The 17,724-nt window shown below is 36.0% G+C and overlaps 1 protein-coding gene across 2 annotated transcripts in view; it reads left to right on the top strand.

Annotated features, from left to right (window-relative positions):
- Window positions 1-17,724, top strand: part of RYK (receptor like tyrosine kinase) — an 89,658-nt gene that overhangs the window by 15,014 nt on the left and 56,920 nt on the right. For both annotated transcript variants that reach the window (XM_076005350.1, XM_020288009.2), the window contains exon 2: window positions 13,023-13,144. In XM_076005350.1, coding sequence (XP_075861465.1) covers window positions 13,023-13,144 — 122 coding nt within the window. The remainder of the gene's footprint in view (window positions 1-13,022; window positions 13,145-17,724) is intronic.

The following is a 17,724-nucleotide window of genomic DNA, read 5'->3' on the forward strand; positions in this document are numbered from 1 at the left end:
TCTATTTTTTTTTGTAGAGACAAGATCACTATTGCCTAGGCTTGTCTCGAACTCCTGGACTTAAGCAATCCTCCCTCCTCTGCCTCCCAGAGGGCTAGGATTACAGGTGTGAACCACTGTGCCTACCCCTCAAAATCTGTATGTTAAATTTTTCTACTCTCCCTGCCCTCTTCCTGTTGCTCTGCCGTCATATTGTGGCTTATATATTTTCTACTTTAAGAAATTGATTTCGCTTTTCCTTATGGCTGATCACTTTGTAAATATCTTATGGGTGATTTGAAATAAGTTGAATTTTCTGCAGAGTGCTATCTTGATATGTATATTAATGATAGCCATATATATCAATTATATCTTCTACATGCTTAGTATCAGTCATAGACTGATAGTTTTATGCCATGATTGTGCTTACGTTGGGTTCTATTTATATTTCTATTATATTTTTATTCTTTGTATTTTGATTAGAGCGACAAAGATTCATGATTATTATACCTTCATCATGAAGTATACCTCTCCTCAGTATAAATGATTCTCCATCTCCTGTTAAAAACAAAATTTTATTAATCTCTCAGTATGTTTTGGAATAACTTTATGGGGGAAGAATACATAATTGGTATGTTTTCTGAGGCCTTCTGAATTTGTTTTTGCATATAATGAGAATTTGTCTGGAAATAGAATTCCTTGCATGCTTCCTATTCTCCCAAAAATTATAGCTTGTTTCCCTTTCTTTATCATCTTTAGGGTTTTTCATGTTATTCTCATTCAGATAGTGAACATGGGTATTCCAAAAGTTTTCTTCTCATTTCATCACCATTGTCAAATGTTGCATGTAGAAATTTTTTCTAAGTTTTGATCTCCTCATTTGGTCTCTCTTTTCAGTTCATATTGCATTGCCAAATTTTGTCTTTTGGTATATCTGGGTATTTTAAAGGAAAGTTAGAGTAAGGTGTTTTAATCATTAATCATTTATTATTACTGTTGTTAATCTTAATATACCAAAGATAATGTCTTTACAGATGTGATTCTTTTTTTTTTTGAGACAGAGTCTCACTCTCTGCCTGGGCTAGAGTGCCATGGCATCAGCCCAACTCACAGCAACCTCAAACTCCTGGGCTCAAGTGATCCACCTGCCTCAGCCTCCCAGGTAGCTGGGACTACAGGCACGCGCCACCGTGTCCGGCTAATTTTTTCTATTTTTAGTTGTTTGGCTAATTTCTTTCTATTTATGGTAGAGACGGGGTCTCGCTCTTGCTCAGGCTAGTCTCATTCCTGTTCAGGCTGGTCTCAAACTCCTGACCTCAAGCGATCCTCTTGCCTCTGTCTCCCAGAGTGCTAGTATTATAGGCGTGAGCCACTTCACCTGGCCAGATGTGATTCTTTTAATTGAATTTTTATTGTTTGGGCGGCTTTTTCGCTACCTCTTACCAGCTTTCATGAATTATTTTAGGCAGTAATTGCATTTTTGTTTTAGTGGATTGCTGTAGATGTAGGCATATTTCTTTAAACATGTTTTTGAAAGCTAACTTAATTGTTTTTTCCAGTTTAACAACTTTCATAGAAAATTTAAGAGAAGAAAGAGAATAAAAGCATATATAGTAAAAATCACCCATAATTCACTATTTATAATCAACCACTGTTAACATATTTCCTTATTAAAAATGAGACATGCACAATGTACGTATACATATATATTTAACTTTAATTCACTGTGCATTTATTGAATACCTATTATATGCATGAACTATTCTAGGTGCCACACATTGTTGAAATATCTCTATATAGTTTTTACCTTGCCAGTTTTCATTTAATGTTACATTCTAAGCAAAACCCATTTTATTAAAATTTATTTGTGACAGTCCTGTTCATGGCTGCATAGTCTTTTTCAGTGTTTTTTAGTCACTCTTTTTTTACCCTTTCTCTGAAATTTTATTGGCCAGGCGTGGTGGCTCACACTTGTAATCCTAGCACTCTGGGAGGCTGAGGCAAGAGGCTTGCTTGAGGTCAGGAGTTCGAGACCAGCCTGAACAGGAATGAGACCAGCCTGAGCAAGAGTGAGACCCTGTCTCTACTAAAAATAGAAAAAATTAGCCACGCATGGTGGTAGGCACTTGTAGTCCCAGCTATTCAGGAGGCTGAGACAAGAGGATCACTGGAGCCCAGGACTTTGAGGTTGCTGTGAGCTAGGCTAATGACGCGGCATTCTAGCCTGGGTGACAGAACATGACGACGCTGTCTCAAAAAAAAAAAAAAATTGTTAGATTTAGAAGGTACAAGTTGAATTCCTTTTATTGTATAGTAGTGAAGTCTGAATTTTTAGTGTACTCATTACCTGAATAGTGAATATTATACCCCAAAGGTAAATTTTCATCTTTTACCCCCACCCACCCTCTCTGCTTTGGAGTCTCCAATGTCCATTTTACCACTCTGTGTGTCCTTAGAGCCATAGTTTAGCTCCCACTTATAAGTGAGAATATGCAGCATTTATTTTTCTGTTCTTAAATTACTTAGGATAATGACTTCCAGTTCCATCCAAATTGCTGCAAAAGATATTATTTCATTCTTTCTTACTGCTAAGTTGCATTCCATGTATATATATATGCCATATTTTCTTTACTCATTGGTTGATGGGCACTTAGGTTGGTTCCATATCTTTGTGATTGTGAATTGTGCTGTGATAAACATATGAGTGCAGGTATCTTTTTGGTATGATGATTTCTTTTCATTTGGTTAGATACCCAGTGGTGAGATTGCAGGATTGAAAGGCAGATCTACCTGTATTTCTTTGAGAAACTGTCATACTGACTTCTGTAGAAGTTATACTAATTTTCTTTTTTTTTTTTTTTTTGAGACAGAGTCTCGCTTTGTTGCCCAGGCTAGAGTGAGTGCCGTGGCGTCAGCCTAGCTCACAGCAACCTCAAACTCCTGGGCTCGAGTGATCCTTCTGCCTCAGCCTCCCGGGTAGCTGGGACTACAGGCATGCGCCACCATGCCCGGCTAATTTTTTATATATATATCAGTTGGCCAATTAATTTCTTTCTATTTATAGTAGAGACGGGGTCTCGCTCTTGCTCAGGCTGGTTTTGAACTCCTGACCTTGAGCAATCCGCCCGCCTCGGCCTCCCAAGAGCTAGGATTACAGGCGTGAGCCACAGCGCCCGGCCTATACTAATTTTCATTTCCACCATCAGTGTATGTGTTCTCTTTTCACTGCATCTGAGCCAACATCTATTGTTTTTTGACTTTTTAATAATGGCCATTCTAATTGGAGTAAGATGGCATCTCATTGTGGTTTTATAGTCACTCTTTTTGGTCATTAGAACCTGTCTTCAAAGAGGGAACTAAGTATATTACATAGATGAACTGGGAATAGTTTGGTTGAAAGGATATAATGGCTTGGGGTACCACCTCTTTCTTTCTCCAAAGAAAGAGAAACTGTTGAAAACGGTTGTTCTCTCTTATGGGTTTATTATATTAATAGTTCATTAATCATTGCTCTATTGCTGATAAATTTATATTCACTTTTAATTATCTTGATTAATATATTTGTATATAAAAATTTGTGTCTTTAGTTTTCTTCAGATGGATTTTTAGTAATGAAATTACTGGGTCAAAGAGTATAAATATTTATAAAACATTATATATAGTCACAAATTGCTTGTTATACACTGCCTAACATTAGTATTATATTTGAACAATATAAGCATTCCTGTTATAACATCAAATGCATTCTAAAAAGAAACACTTCAAGATTGCCTATTTACTAAAAATAACAGGATTTATAGGAAAAATAAGGTTAAAGGCAGATCGCTCAAGACCTCTGCAATTTTCAAACCAGAGTACTAACAAAAGCATAATTGGTACCTTATGAGATAACTTAAGCAGCTCAGTGAAACCACTTAGCCTGGCTTATAGTGCCTCAGAAGAGAGTTTAAAGCTATTAAAATATAAAGGGATGGAAATTGCAAGCCTGCATGGTCTTGAGACAGTGAAGATGAAAGTAACTTTCTAAGCCAGTTGGGGCTGCCATAAAGGTGGGCACAGGAGAAAAGTGCAACTTGCTGTGATTCAGGAACCCATATAAAGGTTGTTGTTATCCCTCTGAGCAGGGAGCCCTGGGTACAGGTGCTCATTTTCAATATTCTTAAAATAGAGTTGAGAGGGCTCCTGCTTGGCCAGAGCTGAGCTAAGTAAGAGTCTTATTCTTTCCTACTGAAAGTTATAATTCTATTGCTATTCCAGTTCTCCTTGCTTGGGAAAATTCATATGTGAACCTACTTCAATGTTATATTGGCAGTGCTATTTTATTTACTAACCACTTATAGCTGGTGTTACCGGAACATTTCTTATGATAGAACAGACTGTATTTTCTAATTTGATAGTTGAAAATTTGAATATGGTTTCTTTGAAGACATTTAAACCCTTTCAAACTGGGAATAACTGCCTTAGCTAAGGAATATCTATTTCAGAACAAATGTTTTCAAAACCTGTAGTTAGAAAACAACAACTCTAACCTTCTGAATTTGTTTCATTAAAAAGAAAGAAAAAAAAGAAAACAGCAACTCTGTTCAACAATTGTATTGCAATTTCAATACTTTAGGATAGTAAATTTCAAGTGTACAACCTATTTTGGTAGCCATTAGGTGTTCATAGAGATTTGAATCACAGGGCTCTAAATTGTCAGCAGCCTATACGTACTAATTTATTTGTTGAAGATAGAAACCTCATTTTATAGTAATTCGTTTGTGGGAATGGCTTCATCCAGGATTATGCATCATTCAGTTATAGCACCAGAGAAGACTGTGGAGGTAGGGGAGTGAGTTCAGTATTGGGTGTTTTCTTAAGTGGAGTATATATGTCAGTCATAGGCTGGTAGGAGAAAGTTGAGTATACCGGTAAGATAGTAATTGAGGTTGAGACCTGTAAGAGAAACTGAAGAAATGATTGGTATAATGCGTAGAGTGGGAGAAACATGAGGATTATAAATGCTGGAGATAGTTTGACCCCAGAGAACAGCTGTTGTAATAGTAAAAAGAAAGAGCTGAAGAGATAGTAGCTATTGTGATATTACAGTTCAAGATTTTGGAGGTAGAATAATTTGCATACTGCTATTGTCCATAGAAATGGGTTGTTTTCGTATGGATGAAGGTTGCTGGAGTTGAGGAATAAGAGGGACATTGAAGGGTGGGTTGAGAGTGGGTTAGTCTCAAGGACATTGGGAGTCTGCCGTAATAAGACATAGGAGAGTGATGTATAGGAATTTTATAAACTGGTCCCAGAATCCTCAGTGAATGAGGTAGCTGAGATAGGAGGATAGAGGGCAGCATAGTTTTATACCATGATTCTAAAGGAAATAGAACTTTTGATAAAGATGTTCAAGTAATCATCTGAAGTGGTCATGGGAGTTCAGGGCAATGCCCACTGAGGGTGGGAGAATGGGCCCTTGGGGCTCCGTAGCACCGGGGAAAAGTTGTACTTCAGGAGGGTGAGGAGGTTGGTGGAAGTCAGAGTGGTATTAGGGGATGACAGTACAGGAAAGGGTCATTGAAGGGGGATCAGGGATGGATGGCCAGGGTGACAAGCATGCCAGCACAAGGCCCAAGTAGTTTTTAGAAGCCTAAAAAGTTAGCTGACTGCAGTCTTAGCCCAACCTTCAGTTGGAATGTTGCAGAAAAGTTGCTGTGGTATTGTTCAAAGAAAATACTGTGTTTCCCTGAAATTAAGACAGTGTCTTATATTTATTTTTCCTCAAGAAGACACCCTAGGGCTTATTTTCAGGGGATGTGTTATTTTCCCCTCAAACCTCAGCTTGCAGCACGCACAAGATGCCTGGGACCTGATGGGGGAGCCGACCTTGTTGGTGGGGCTGCCTGCACCTTTCTGGTCACCTCTGGGATAGTGGCTGTCACTATGGGGTAGATGAGAAGGGCTGGTCATCTTCTCTACCGTTCCTCGATGAAATACATGGGTTGTGCAGATACGCTGCATAGCCCACCTGTCACTAGGTCTTATTTTCGGGGTAGGGCTTATATTGTGCAAATGCTTAGTAATCCTGCTGGGGCTTATTTTATGGGTAGGTCTTATTTTCGGGGGAAAAACAGTAGTCTGTACTTAGGAACCATGGTTTCTGTTGATGGGTTTGGGTTGGTGGAACTAGGGAGACCTTGCACAATTTGGGGAGTACAGATGTTCCCAGGACATTGGGAAGGCATTGGCTATGTCCTTCAGTTTCATGTTAGAATAATTTAGAGAATTTCTAGTAGGACAGAACGGCAAATTATTAAATGACTGTATGCATCACTTGAGGATGTGTTTGGCTTTTGTTCTTTATTTCTTGTCTAGCTGCTTACAGCTCTTTTTCGTCTAGCTTAAATAGGGAGTTGGATTTACAGAATCCCTGGATCATCTTGATACTTTGAACTGTGTCTGGAAAACTTAAATACTTACACATTGTTTTTTGTTGTTATTACCAGTAATACCCATAAAACTGTTACTTATTAGGAACAGAGTTCTTTATTTCCCTGTGAAAGGGTGTTTGAAGTTTAAATTTGGAAGTTGTTTTCACTTAAGATTAATTTTTTTTCCTAAAACTTTTTATGTTAGTGCTAGTAGTAGTCTATGATTTGCAAATTTTTGAGATTAGGAAAGAGTTAAAAACTATGTTATTCTTTTTTCCCCTCTTCAAAAAAAATTTTGGTAAACTTTACATATAGTGAAATGCACAGATTTTAAGTGTTTAGTTGGTTGAGTTTTGAAAAATGTGCATAGCTATGTAACCAACATTGTAGTCAAGATATCGAATATTTCCATCACCCCAGGAAGTTCCCTGGTGCCCCTTTGTAAGCAATTCATCAATCTCCACTTTCTAAGCAACCACTGATCTAATTACTATCATCATATTCAGCGTTGCCTGTTCTGGAACTTTATATAAATAGAATTATATAGTATAAACTCTCTTGTGTCTAGTTTTGTTCACTGATGTAGTCTATGAAATTAATCCCTGTTGTTACTAAGTCTCACAAGTTTATTTTCATTGCTGAGTAGTATTCTGTTGTATGAATATGCCACAATTGGTTATCCATTCATCTGTTTTTAGACATTTGTGTTGTTTCCAGTTTGGGTTATTATGAATAAAAGGGCCGTGAACATCCATGTACAAGTCTTTTTGTGGACAGATGTTTTCATTTCTTTTGGATAATTAACCTAAGAGTGGAATTCCTGGGTCATAGAATAGGTATATGTTTAAATTTATAAGAAACTGCCAGTTAAAGTAGTTGAACATTTTTACACTCCCAGGGTGTGTAATTTCTTCACATCCTTGCCAACATTCAATTTTAGTTATTTTCTTGGGTGCTAATTGTTCTCATTGTGGTTTTAATTTGTATTTCTCTGATGACTAATGATATTTAGCATCTTTTCATGAGCTATTGGCCATTTATATATTTTTTTATTATGAAATGTCTGTTCACGTCTTTTGTCCATTTTATTTAATTGGGTTATCTTTTTATTTTTGGTTTGTAGTTCTTTGAATTCTGAAAAGTCTTTTTTTTTTTTTTTTTAAATAACCAACATCTCAACATCTCTCCATTGCCCTCCAAACAAGTCTTTTTTAGACATATGTGGTTGTGAATATTTCCTCCCAGCTTGTGACTTGAATATCATTTTCCTAACAATGTCTTTCCAGGGGCAGAAATTTTTTATTTTGATGAAGACCAATTTTTTAATTTTTTTCTTTTGCTTTGTGTTTTGTGTGATCTTTCCAAGAAATCTTTGCTTACCCCAGGTTGTGAAGATTTTCTGTACCTATCCACGTTTTCTTATAGAAGCTTTATAGTTTTAGCTTTAAATTTATGTTTATATCTCAAATCAGATTTTGTATGAAATGTAAGAATAGGAGTCAAGGTTTGTTTATTTACTTATTTTTAATCCTAGGAGCAGAGTCTTTAAAATTTATTTTACTTTTTAAATTTTTATTTTTTAATTGCACATTATAGTTGTACATATTTTTGGGGTACAGTTTGATGTTTCCATACATGTCTGTGTTGTATAATGATCCAATCAGGATAGTTAGTGTGTCTATCACCTCATTTCTTTGTGGTAAGAACCTTCAAAAGCCTTTCTTCTAGCTATTTTGTAATGTACAATATTTTACTGTTAGCCATAGTTACCCTACTGTGCAATAGAACACCAGAATTTATTTTCCTATCTAATTATAAGTTTGTATCCATTGACCAGCCTCTTCCCCTGCTCCCATTCCTCCTCCCCCACTTAGTCTCTGGTAACTACTAGTCTACTCCCTGATTCTGTGATATCAACTTTTTTTGAGACAGGGTCTTGCTCTGTTGCCCAAGCTAGAGTGCAGTGGCATCAACATAGCTCATTGCAACCTCAAACTCCTCGGCTCAAGTGATCTTCCTGTCCCAGCCTCCCAAGTAGCTGGGACTACGGATACATGCCACCATGCCTGCCTCATTTTTCTATTTTATTGTAGAGATGGGTCTCACTGTTGCTCAGGCTGATCTTGAACTCCTGACCTCAAGCAGTCCTCCTGCCTCAGCCTCCAAAATGCTAGGATTACAGGTGTGATGAGCCACCACACCAGGCCTGTGGTATTAACTTTTTTTTTAAGATTCCATATATGAATGAGATCATGTGTTTGTGTGTCTAGCTTATTTCATTTAACATGATGTTTTCCAGGTTCATCTATGTTGTTGTCGATGACAGGATTTCCTTTGTTTTTTAAAGGCTGAATAGTATTCCATGATGTATTACATATATATACATTTTCTTTATCCATTCATCTGTTGTTGGGCACCTAGGTTGATTCCATATCTCAGCTATTGTAAATAGGGCTGCAATAAATATGGGAGTGCAGCTATCTCTTTGACATACTGATTTCATTTCCTTTGGATATATACCCAATGGTGGGATTGTTGGATCATATGGTATTTCTATTTTTAATATTTTGAGGAACCACCATACAGTTTTCCATAATGGCTGTACAGTCCCGCCAACAGTGTAATAGCCATTCTAACTGGAGTGAGGATTATCTTATTGTGGTTTTAATTTGCATTTCAAGGTTTATTTTGTCCCACGTGTTTATCCAGTTGCTTTAGCAGCACTTGTTGAAAATATTTTAATTGAATTGCCTTGGTACCTTTGTTGAAATTACATTAGCTCTGTATTTGCAGGTTTACTTTTTGGATTCTGTTTTATTCTATTGGTAGGTCTATCCTTATACCAGTACCGCATTGTCTTGATTATTATAGCTTTTCAATATACTACTAAGTCAGGTAATGTGAATTTTCCAACATTGTTTTTTCATTTTCAAGATTGTTTTGGCATTCGAATTTCATTTGAGAATTAATTTATTTCTTCAAAAAATCTGTTTAGGTTTTGATTAGAATTACATTGAATGTATAGATCAACTTGAGAAACTTGACACCTTTAACAGTGTTGAGGCTTATTTAAGATAATGATACAGTATATCTCTCCACTTATTTAGGCCTTCTCTAATTTTTCTTAGCCATGTTTTATAGTTTTTAGTGTAGAGGTCTTACATAGCTTTAGTTACTAGGTCCCTGGTGTTTTTTAAAGTGATGGTATTTTTAAAGTTTATTTTCCAGTTCCTAATCTGGAAATTCAGTTGATATATTTTTTTTAATATTGGCCTTGTGTTCTTTGACCTTACTAAATTCACTAATTGGTTCTAGTAGTATTTTAGTAGATTTCATAGTGTTACCTACACACACAACAATCATTTGTGAATAATGACAGTTTTACTTTGTCCTATGCTTTTTATGTCTTATCTTACCACGTTGGCTGGCGCCTCTAGTATGAGATTGAATAGAAGTGGTAAATGTGGACATCCTTGCCTTATTTCTGATCTTAGGAGAAAAGATTCAGTAATTCAGCATCGTGATGTTAGCTGTATGTAGTCTTTACCAGACTAAAAAAGTTTCTATTTCTAGTTTGCTGACAGTTTTTATCATTAATATGCTTTGATTTTTGTCACATGCTTTTTCTGTATCTATTGAGATGGTCTGAGTTTTTAGCCTTTTATTTCTCTACTCCAGTGAATTTTGTTAATTTTTAAAAGGTTAACCATTAATATATACTTGGTCATGATGTTTTATCCTTTTTTTATCCTTTTTATCCAAACTCTGTAAAATAATTTAAAGAAGTTTATTCTTAGCCAAATGTGTATGGCCCACAGCCTTGGAGCACATGGCCTCAAGAAGGCCTGAGAAAATGTCTCTGATGTGGCCCTGTTACAGTTTGGTTTTATACATTCCTGGAGACAGGAATTACATGTAAAATCATAAATCAGTACACGGAAGGCGTATATTGGTTTGGCCCAAAAAGGTGGCACATCTCAAAACCTAAGGGGTGGGGAAGGGCTTACAGGTTGTATGTGGGTTTAAAGATTCTTTGATTTGTAATTGGTTAAAGAAAGCTTTGTCTAAAGGCTTGGAATATTTTAAGTTAAAATAAGGAAGTCTGAACTGTGTGAATTTATCTGTTTATTCTTGCCTTTTTTCCTATAGGTTTTTGTTTTCTTTTTGAAGCTGTTTTTGTAGTTATAATATTGCATCTTCTTGTTTTTTAATACGAAATCATATTTATTTATTTATTTATTTTTGAGACACAGTCTCATTCTGTTTCCTGGGCTAGAGTGCTGTGGCATCAGCCTACCTCACAGCAAACTCAAACTCCTGGGCTCAAGCAATCCTTCTGTCTTAGCTTCCCGAGTAGCTGGGACTACAGGCATGCACCATCATGCCTGGCTAATTTTTTCTCTATATTTTTAGTTGTCCAATTACTTTCTTTCTATTTTTAGTAGAGACGGGGTCTCGCTCTTGCTCAGCTGGTTTCGAACTCCTGACTTTGATCTGCCAGCCTTGGCCTCCCAGAGTAGTACTAGGATTACAGGCGTGAGCCACCACACCCCGCTCTGAAATCATATTTATTAATACATTTATTAGTATGAAATCTTTTTACCTTGAGTTCTAGTTTGTCTCATGTTAATACTGCCTCTTCTACTTTTTTTTTTTTTTAATTTACCTGGCATGTATTTCTAAATTTTGTTGTAGGTGTGTCTCTTATAAACAGTATGTATCCAGACTACAGTAAGACTCAGGCTTTTTTAAAAATAAGCAAATTTAAGTTATTTATAATTACTCCTTTCCCTCTTTCTTCAACACCACCAATTCTCCCTCCCCAGTTGTTTGTTAGCCCTTCCTATCCTGCCATTGGGAGAACCTTTTGCAGAAGGCCACTGAATTTCCCTTGGCACTTGGTACCATAGGTTAAATAAAGCAGTGCTATCCACTAGCTTTTCCCCGCTGTAAGCCTCAAATCTGATTTCTGAATTAATGATTATATTAGATACAGTTCAGAAATGAGAAAACCAATTTTACAGTAGAAATATCTGTAGCAGAGTTGTTTTTATATCTATATTCTTGGAAGATAGGAGATCTCCTTCTTGACCTCTCTGCATACTGTGAGGTTTCAGACCCATAGTGCAGGCTTAATAAATGTTAAATTTACGTTTTCACATGGTTGGTCTCTTCTGTTACTTCTTCCTCTCCAACTTGTGGAATATCATGTATTACTAGAGGGACACCTGTTTGGAACTTTTAAATAACAGTAAATCAATTCTAGAAAAAGTTATTCCCTGCTTTTATTCTTTTAATTCTTTTGGATTATCATGGAGAAAGCCTGTGTGTGATTTTTTTTTTTTTATACCTTTCTCAAACACTTGTTAATATCCCTCTTGTTCCCATTGGTAAACAATGAGCTGGGCTTAAGCTCATTGACTCCTTGGTAGGCACCACTATTTAGCTAGAATTTAGTACTGTTGTTTTGTTTCTCTTTTAATTGTTTTTTGGTTACTTTGTATTTTTTCATAAAACTATTGATTTTCCACTCAAGGCAGTTATTAACCCTTTGCACTTGCTTGCTTTTTTCTTGATTCCTTTATTCTACTTGGGATTTAATTTTTTAAATACCCCAGATTTTACAAAGTGTGGTAGTAGAATAAAAAACTGGAGTTTCTTTTCATACAAACTTGTTTATTTGGATTTTTTTATATTTCAAATTATTGATACATGCAAAGAGTAATTTTAATCTCTATAATTTTTGCTAACTGTGTTGAGTCACACTCAACATCCGAGTGCAAAGAGTTAAACTTAGTCTTTAAAATTTTTGTTTTTAAAAATTGAATCAATTAAATACAAGTAGGATAAAGGAGTATGACAGAATTGGAGAATGTGATATTTATTGGAGGTTGGATATGCACTGGTTGAGAAGGTTGTATGGAAATGAGTGAAATTTGGGAGTCACTTCAGCATGCTTGGGTTTTTCATTTATCTGTTTTGTCTGTAGTACTAACCGGTTGTTTAACAAGTGTTTACTGAATGCTTTGTGCAGAGAGATGTGTCCTGAGGATATGATGAAAATGTTCACCTTGTAGTCTAGGTAGGGAAGAGGACATGCGGGGCACCTGCTGTGAGTGTACCATGGTCAGCGTTGTCAGAGTGGCAAGGACATTGTGCTTTCGGGAGAAGCAGAGATCATCTCTGGCTGGGAGTGTAAGGCCTTGGCTCAGGCTTATGTTTTAACCTAGGTGCCTTTCTCCCTTTCATTTTGAATCTCTCTTCCTAAATCCACATCAGGGTTTTGGGATAAGGGATGGTTCTTTGTAGACCTTCCTGTAAGAAGCACTATGTCCAGATGAAACAGTATCACACTTGGCCCTTAGAAGACAGAAGAGTGGCTACCAGAGTTCTGGTTCCAGCATACCTGTTTTTGGCCAGAGACTGCTTAATTATTTTGAGTCCCAATTTCTTCATCTTTGTTGGTATTGATAAAATCCAACATCCTTCCTGCTTCATGTGAGAGCCATTTGTGATGTGTACTTGTATGTCAATATTATCTTCACTCTTTTATTAGTATTTGAAATACTGATGGGTATGATTTTGAGGGTATTTTAGGTGTTTAATTATTTTTTCCCTATTTTTTTCTAGGTCTTGATGCAGAACTTTATTATGTGAGAAACGACCTTATTAGTCACTATGCTCTATCTTTTAACCTGTTAGTACCCAGTGAGACAAATTTCCTGCACTTCACTTGGCATGCAAAGTCCAAGGTAAGAGAGTGGTTAACATTAACCGTAGATGTCATGGACAGGGCCACCCAGAGGCAAGGGCTATATTCGAGGATTGGGCTGCCATATGTACAAAAGGGTCACTGGGCAGTGTGCTATTATATAACAGTACTGGATCTTTTCAGATTTATATTTTAAATCTCTAGCCTATTCCTATAAAATTTCTCACATCCTTTAGAATGAAGATGGCCGTCATTTAGATGATTAGCACATGGCAGAACACTTATATCCTTTCAGGCTTTTCAAATAGGCATCCAGATGTAGCTTGGAAAGAGGACAGTGGACCTGATAATGACCACGCTGTTAGCGTGAAACCATATGGGTAGGATTGGAGGAATTGGTAAGATTGGTCTTTTGGACAGTTTGGTAAAATGGGTATAATTCACCCATTTATGGAGACCAGTGAAAGAAAGGTACAGCAGATGCAGCCCACTTGTGTCCTGTGGTGAGGCTCCTTTAACCATAAGGGGCTAAACTCAAGTACCTAAGAACCCCTTGCTTGGTTTACTTGTTACTAAATTCTTTGCATTTCCTCTGATTGCCTAGATTCTTCGAACATAAGTTTCCTCCGAAGTCAAAGAGTGGGAGGCTGAGCATGGAGCTCCCCTCACCCCCACCCCTACCTACCCAACTATAATTTCTTTTATCAGCTTTTAGATAGGCTTCATAGTAGAATTTTATTTGGGAAATAAAAATAGTCTTCCTACTAAAAATAAGAATGCCTATTGTAGAGTTGTTTTTTTTTTTAAGTATTATAAAGTGGTGTCTGTCCTGATATTTGCTGCAAGTTATTTAAATTTGGCCACTTTAATATAGATTTTTTTCATCTTAATTGTTTTCTAAGTAGAAAACAATAACGATTATTGGGAAACTTAAAATATTACAGAAATGTTTTAAGAACCATGAGATGTTATAGTTCTACAGCCAGAAGTAATTGTTTATAGTTTGGTGGAACTTCTTCAAGGTCCCTTTTTTTTTCTTTTTAAACAAAAAAGAGATTTTTATGACACATATGTTGTACAGTACTTTTTCCCCTACTAAATTATGTATCTTGGCATCTTTCTATTTCTCTATTTCACTCATTCTCTTTAATTGTTTTATAATATGATATTGTGTGGATGTAATGATGTATCATCATTTAAGTGCCTCATTGATGGACATTTAGATTTTTAATAGCATATTATTATTTCAAACAATGCTTCCCTTCACTGTTATACAGTTTTCCTCACTTCATTTTCTAGACAAAATCCGTAGTAAAGGAATAGTGAAAAAAGTTGACAGTTCATCTTTTATTAATATTTCTACCTTTGTTATTTCTTTTATTTTTTAAATTTATTTAAAAATTTTTTTCATCCTTTGCCATTGATAAACATAGAAACAGAAAAAATGTGTGTGAACGTGTATCCATATGTGTGTATGTATGTATGTGTATATGCATATGCATGTATACGTTTATATGTATATAAATACATTAAGAACATTTTGTTCAGAAATTTTTGTGTACTTTGTGGCATTATTTCTGGATAGTGAATTATCACCGAGAAGTGAAATGGCTGGATCGTAGAGTATGCATGTTTAAAATTTTGATATTTCCAAATTGTTTCTCCCTTACCTCTCCCAAGATGGTACCCAGTAAATAAGAGTGCTTATTTTTTCTCTTCACTTCCTAACACTAATATTTTAAGTATACTTGTTTGCCAATCAGATAAGTAAAAGTGATTTTATAAATATATATTTTATATGTACTCACACACATATTACAGAAATATTATACACACACATTAAAGCATAGCTGCAGGAATGTTGTGATTAATGTTGAATTAGCTTGGATCTTGGCTATAGCCTATGTACCTTGCAGTCTGGAGCATCTCAACTGTCCAGCACTGTTGCCTTGGTGTATCCAAATATGGGATATGCTCTTTATGTTCATTAGTAGATCTCTTTAGGGTGAAAACTGCAAAAACAGAGGTCAAGAGAGAAATTCATGTGAAACAGTTAAGAACATTTAATGAATAGTAACCTGGATATGTGAAGTACTAAAATAAATGGTATGGGTAATTCAAAAAAGGTTCACTTGAGACATATTAAACTGAGATATGTCAGTTTCAATGAGTGGGCACCTGAACTCTTCAAGGAAACTGGGATAACACATTTTTCAGTATTCTTATATAACATTGTGTTATTCTTTTTGATAACTTTTAATTTTGATATAATTCAGACATAAAAGTTATGAGAATAATACAAAGAGCTAATATATTTTTAACACAGATTTACCCATTGTTCCTGGGTTGTTCTACTTGCTCCTTTCCTCCCTCTCTTACATCAGTGTGTATTTTCTAAGAACAAGGGCATTCTTTACACAACCAGAGTATACTTATCAAAATCAGGAATTTAATATTGTTATAATATTTGGTATTCACATTTCATCTGTTATCTCAATAATGTTCTTTATAGCTAATTTGTCACTAGTTGATGTCTCTTTAGTTCTCTATCAATCTGGAACAGTTTATACCTTTTCTTTGTGTTTTTTGACATTAACATTTTTGAAACATAAAGGCTAGTTATTTTGTAGAATGTCCTTAATTTGAGTTGTCTTAGGTTTCTTCTTGGTTAAATTTAGAAATGTCTCTTTGGCAGTGATACCACAAAAGTGCTGTCTTTCACTGTGCACATGATGTCAGTTTGTCCCATTACTGGTATTGCCAACTCTGAACACTCAGTGTACCAGGTTTCTCCACTGTAAAGCTTTTTCCCTTTATAATTAATAAGTAATTTGTGGGGAGATAATTTGAAATGCTGTGTTATTAAAAAAAATCTCATTCCTCAACACCCTTTCAACCACTAGTTTTTGCATCTGAGTTTAGAACTAGCTTTCACTTTTGTGGAGGGTAGTATGTTTCCTCTCACTAGAAGAGATCAGACCTGCACTGGATAACCATTTGATAAGAGTGTTATAGAAGGAATTCAAACATTTGTGGAGTGTCTTATTTTTGATTTTTAAGTTCCCTTGCAACTGTGAAACCCAGTGTTTCTATGAGCATCTTTTAGGCAGAGAAGTTTCTTATATTCTCCAAATAATTGATAGTTCTTTGTTACTATTCCTACCTTTGATGTTGAATATAAAAACAAATAATACACATATTTTAAAATAATAACAGATTCATTAGAGGGTTTTATTCTAGGTAGCTCTACTGACCTTGAGCAGAATGTGAATATTTCTGGACACACTTAGGAAAAAACAATGCTGATATGTCATGAAAATGTTTCCTGGGCAAGTGTGTGGGTAGTGATTTGTGAATAAAAAGACAATGTAGGAAGTGGCAATTAGAACAGAATAAAGGTTCTTTTACTCATTCCTTTCAAAAAAATGCACATTCACTGGATGTTTTTATTTGGAATGAGTTTCGGGGCTCTTACATTGCTGGTAGTGGTTGCCTGGGTCTTCGCAGCCTGTCACAGGAGGAAGAAAGAGTGGAAGAGAGTAGATAGAAGGGGGTTTATATGGATATATATGCTTGAAAAGGTAGCAGTATTGGCGAGTATGTTTTGGTAAGGGGAAGCCTTGGTATAGCCCTGATTGTACTTCTATGTTATTCACATTAACTTGTAGAGTATAATTTCTAAACTACTTATTTGGTGGGTATAAATAAATATCATCAGTGCACATTTAGGTTGCTACTGCTGGTATGCTATTCTGGTAAGGCAGGAGTTTCCTGACTTATTGAAGGGCATCACCATTTATTTACATGACCAAGCCAGAAGCCTAGAAGAGATCCTAGTCTCCTTCTACACTTTCTAAATCTAGTTGGTTTTCTCTAAAAATTATATCTTAGATTTATTTTCTATCTCTCTTGGGACCCAATGCCTCATCCTTAGTTTATGCCTTCATTGTTTCTTTTAGATATGAAAGTGGTCTTCTAATTGGTCTCTGTGCCCCTAGACTGACCTCTTGTTGTACCCTCCACAGAGCCACCCTAGGGCTCTCTGTTGCTACCGGTATAAAGCTCTGATTTCTTGGGGGGTCTTCACGATCTGGTCTCGGCCTTTCTTTTCTGCCTTCTCTCCAGCCAATCCTTTAATGCTGCTTTGTCTGTCTTGCAATTTCTTGAGTGCCCTGTGATCTGTCACATTGCTGCTATTTGTTCTGCTACAAATGTCCTTTCCCCATTTTTTACCTGATTAATTCCTATTTATTTCATAAAACTGTGACCTAGTGTCACCTCTTCAGCTGTGTCAAGTGCCCTTTTTTGTATCCTCTGTCAGAGCCCTAGTCATACTCTAAGAATGTTTTAATAGTTGATTTATTTTTCTGTCTCCCTCCTAGATGTTGAGCACCTCAATTGTATCCCCTGTGCTTAGTGTAGTACCTGGTACTGACTACAGAAAAGATTTATAGGTAGAAACCACAAGACACAACTCAAAAAAGGGGAAATTTCTGAGTAGTCAGTGCTTTTCAAAGTTGAACTGTGGCGACTTTCCTGTTTTTGGAAGTGTGACAACATGGGCTAGGTACACTCAGCAGTAGTTTCATACATAGGATTTTTTAGGTGTTTTACTCTGAA

This window comes from Microcebus murinus, chromosome 1, assembly GCF_040939455.1.
Source record: "Microcebus murinus isolate Inina chromosome 1, M.murinus_Inina_mat1.0, whole genome shotgun sequence".
In the NCBI taxonomy this organism is placed as follows: domain Eukaryota; kingdom Metazoa; phylum Chordata; class Mammalia; order Primates; family Cheirogaleidae; genus Microcebus; species Microcebus murinus.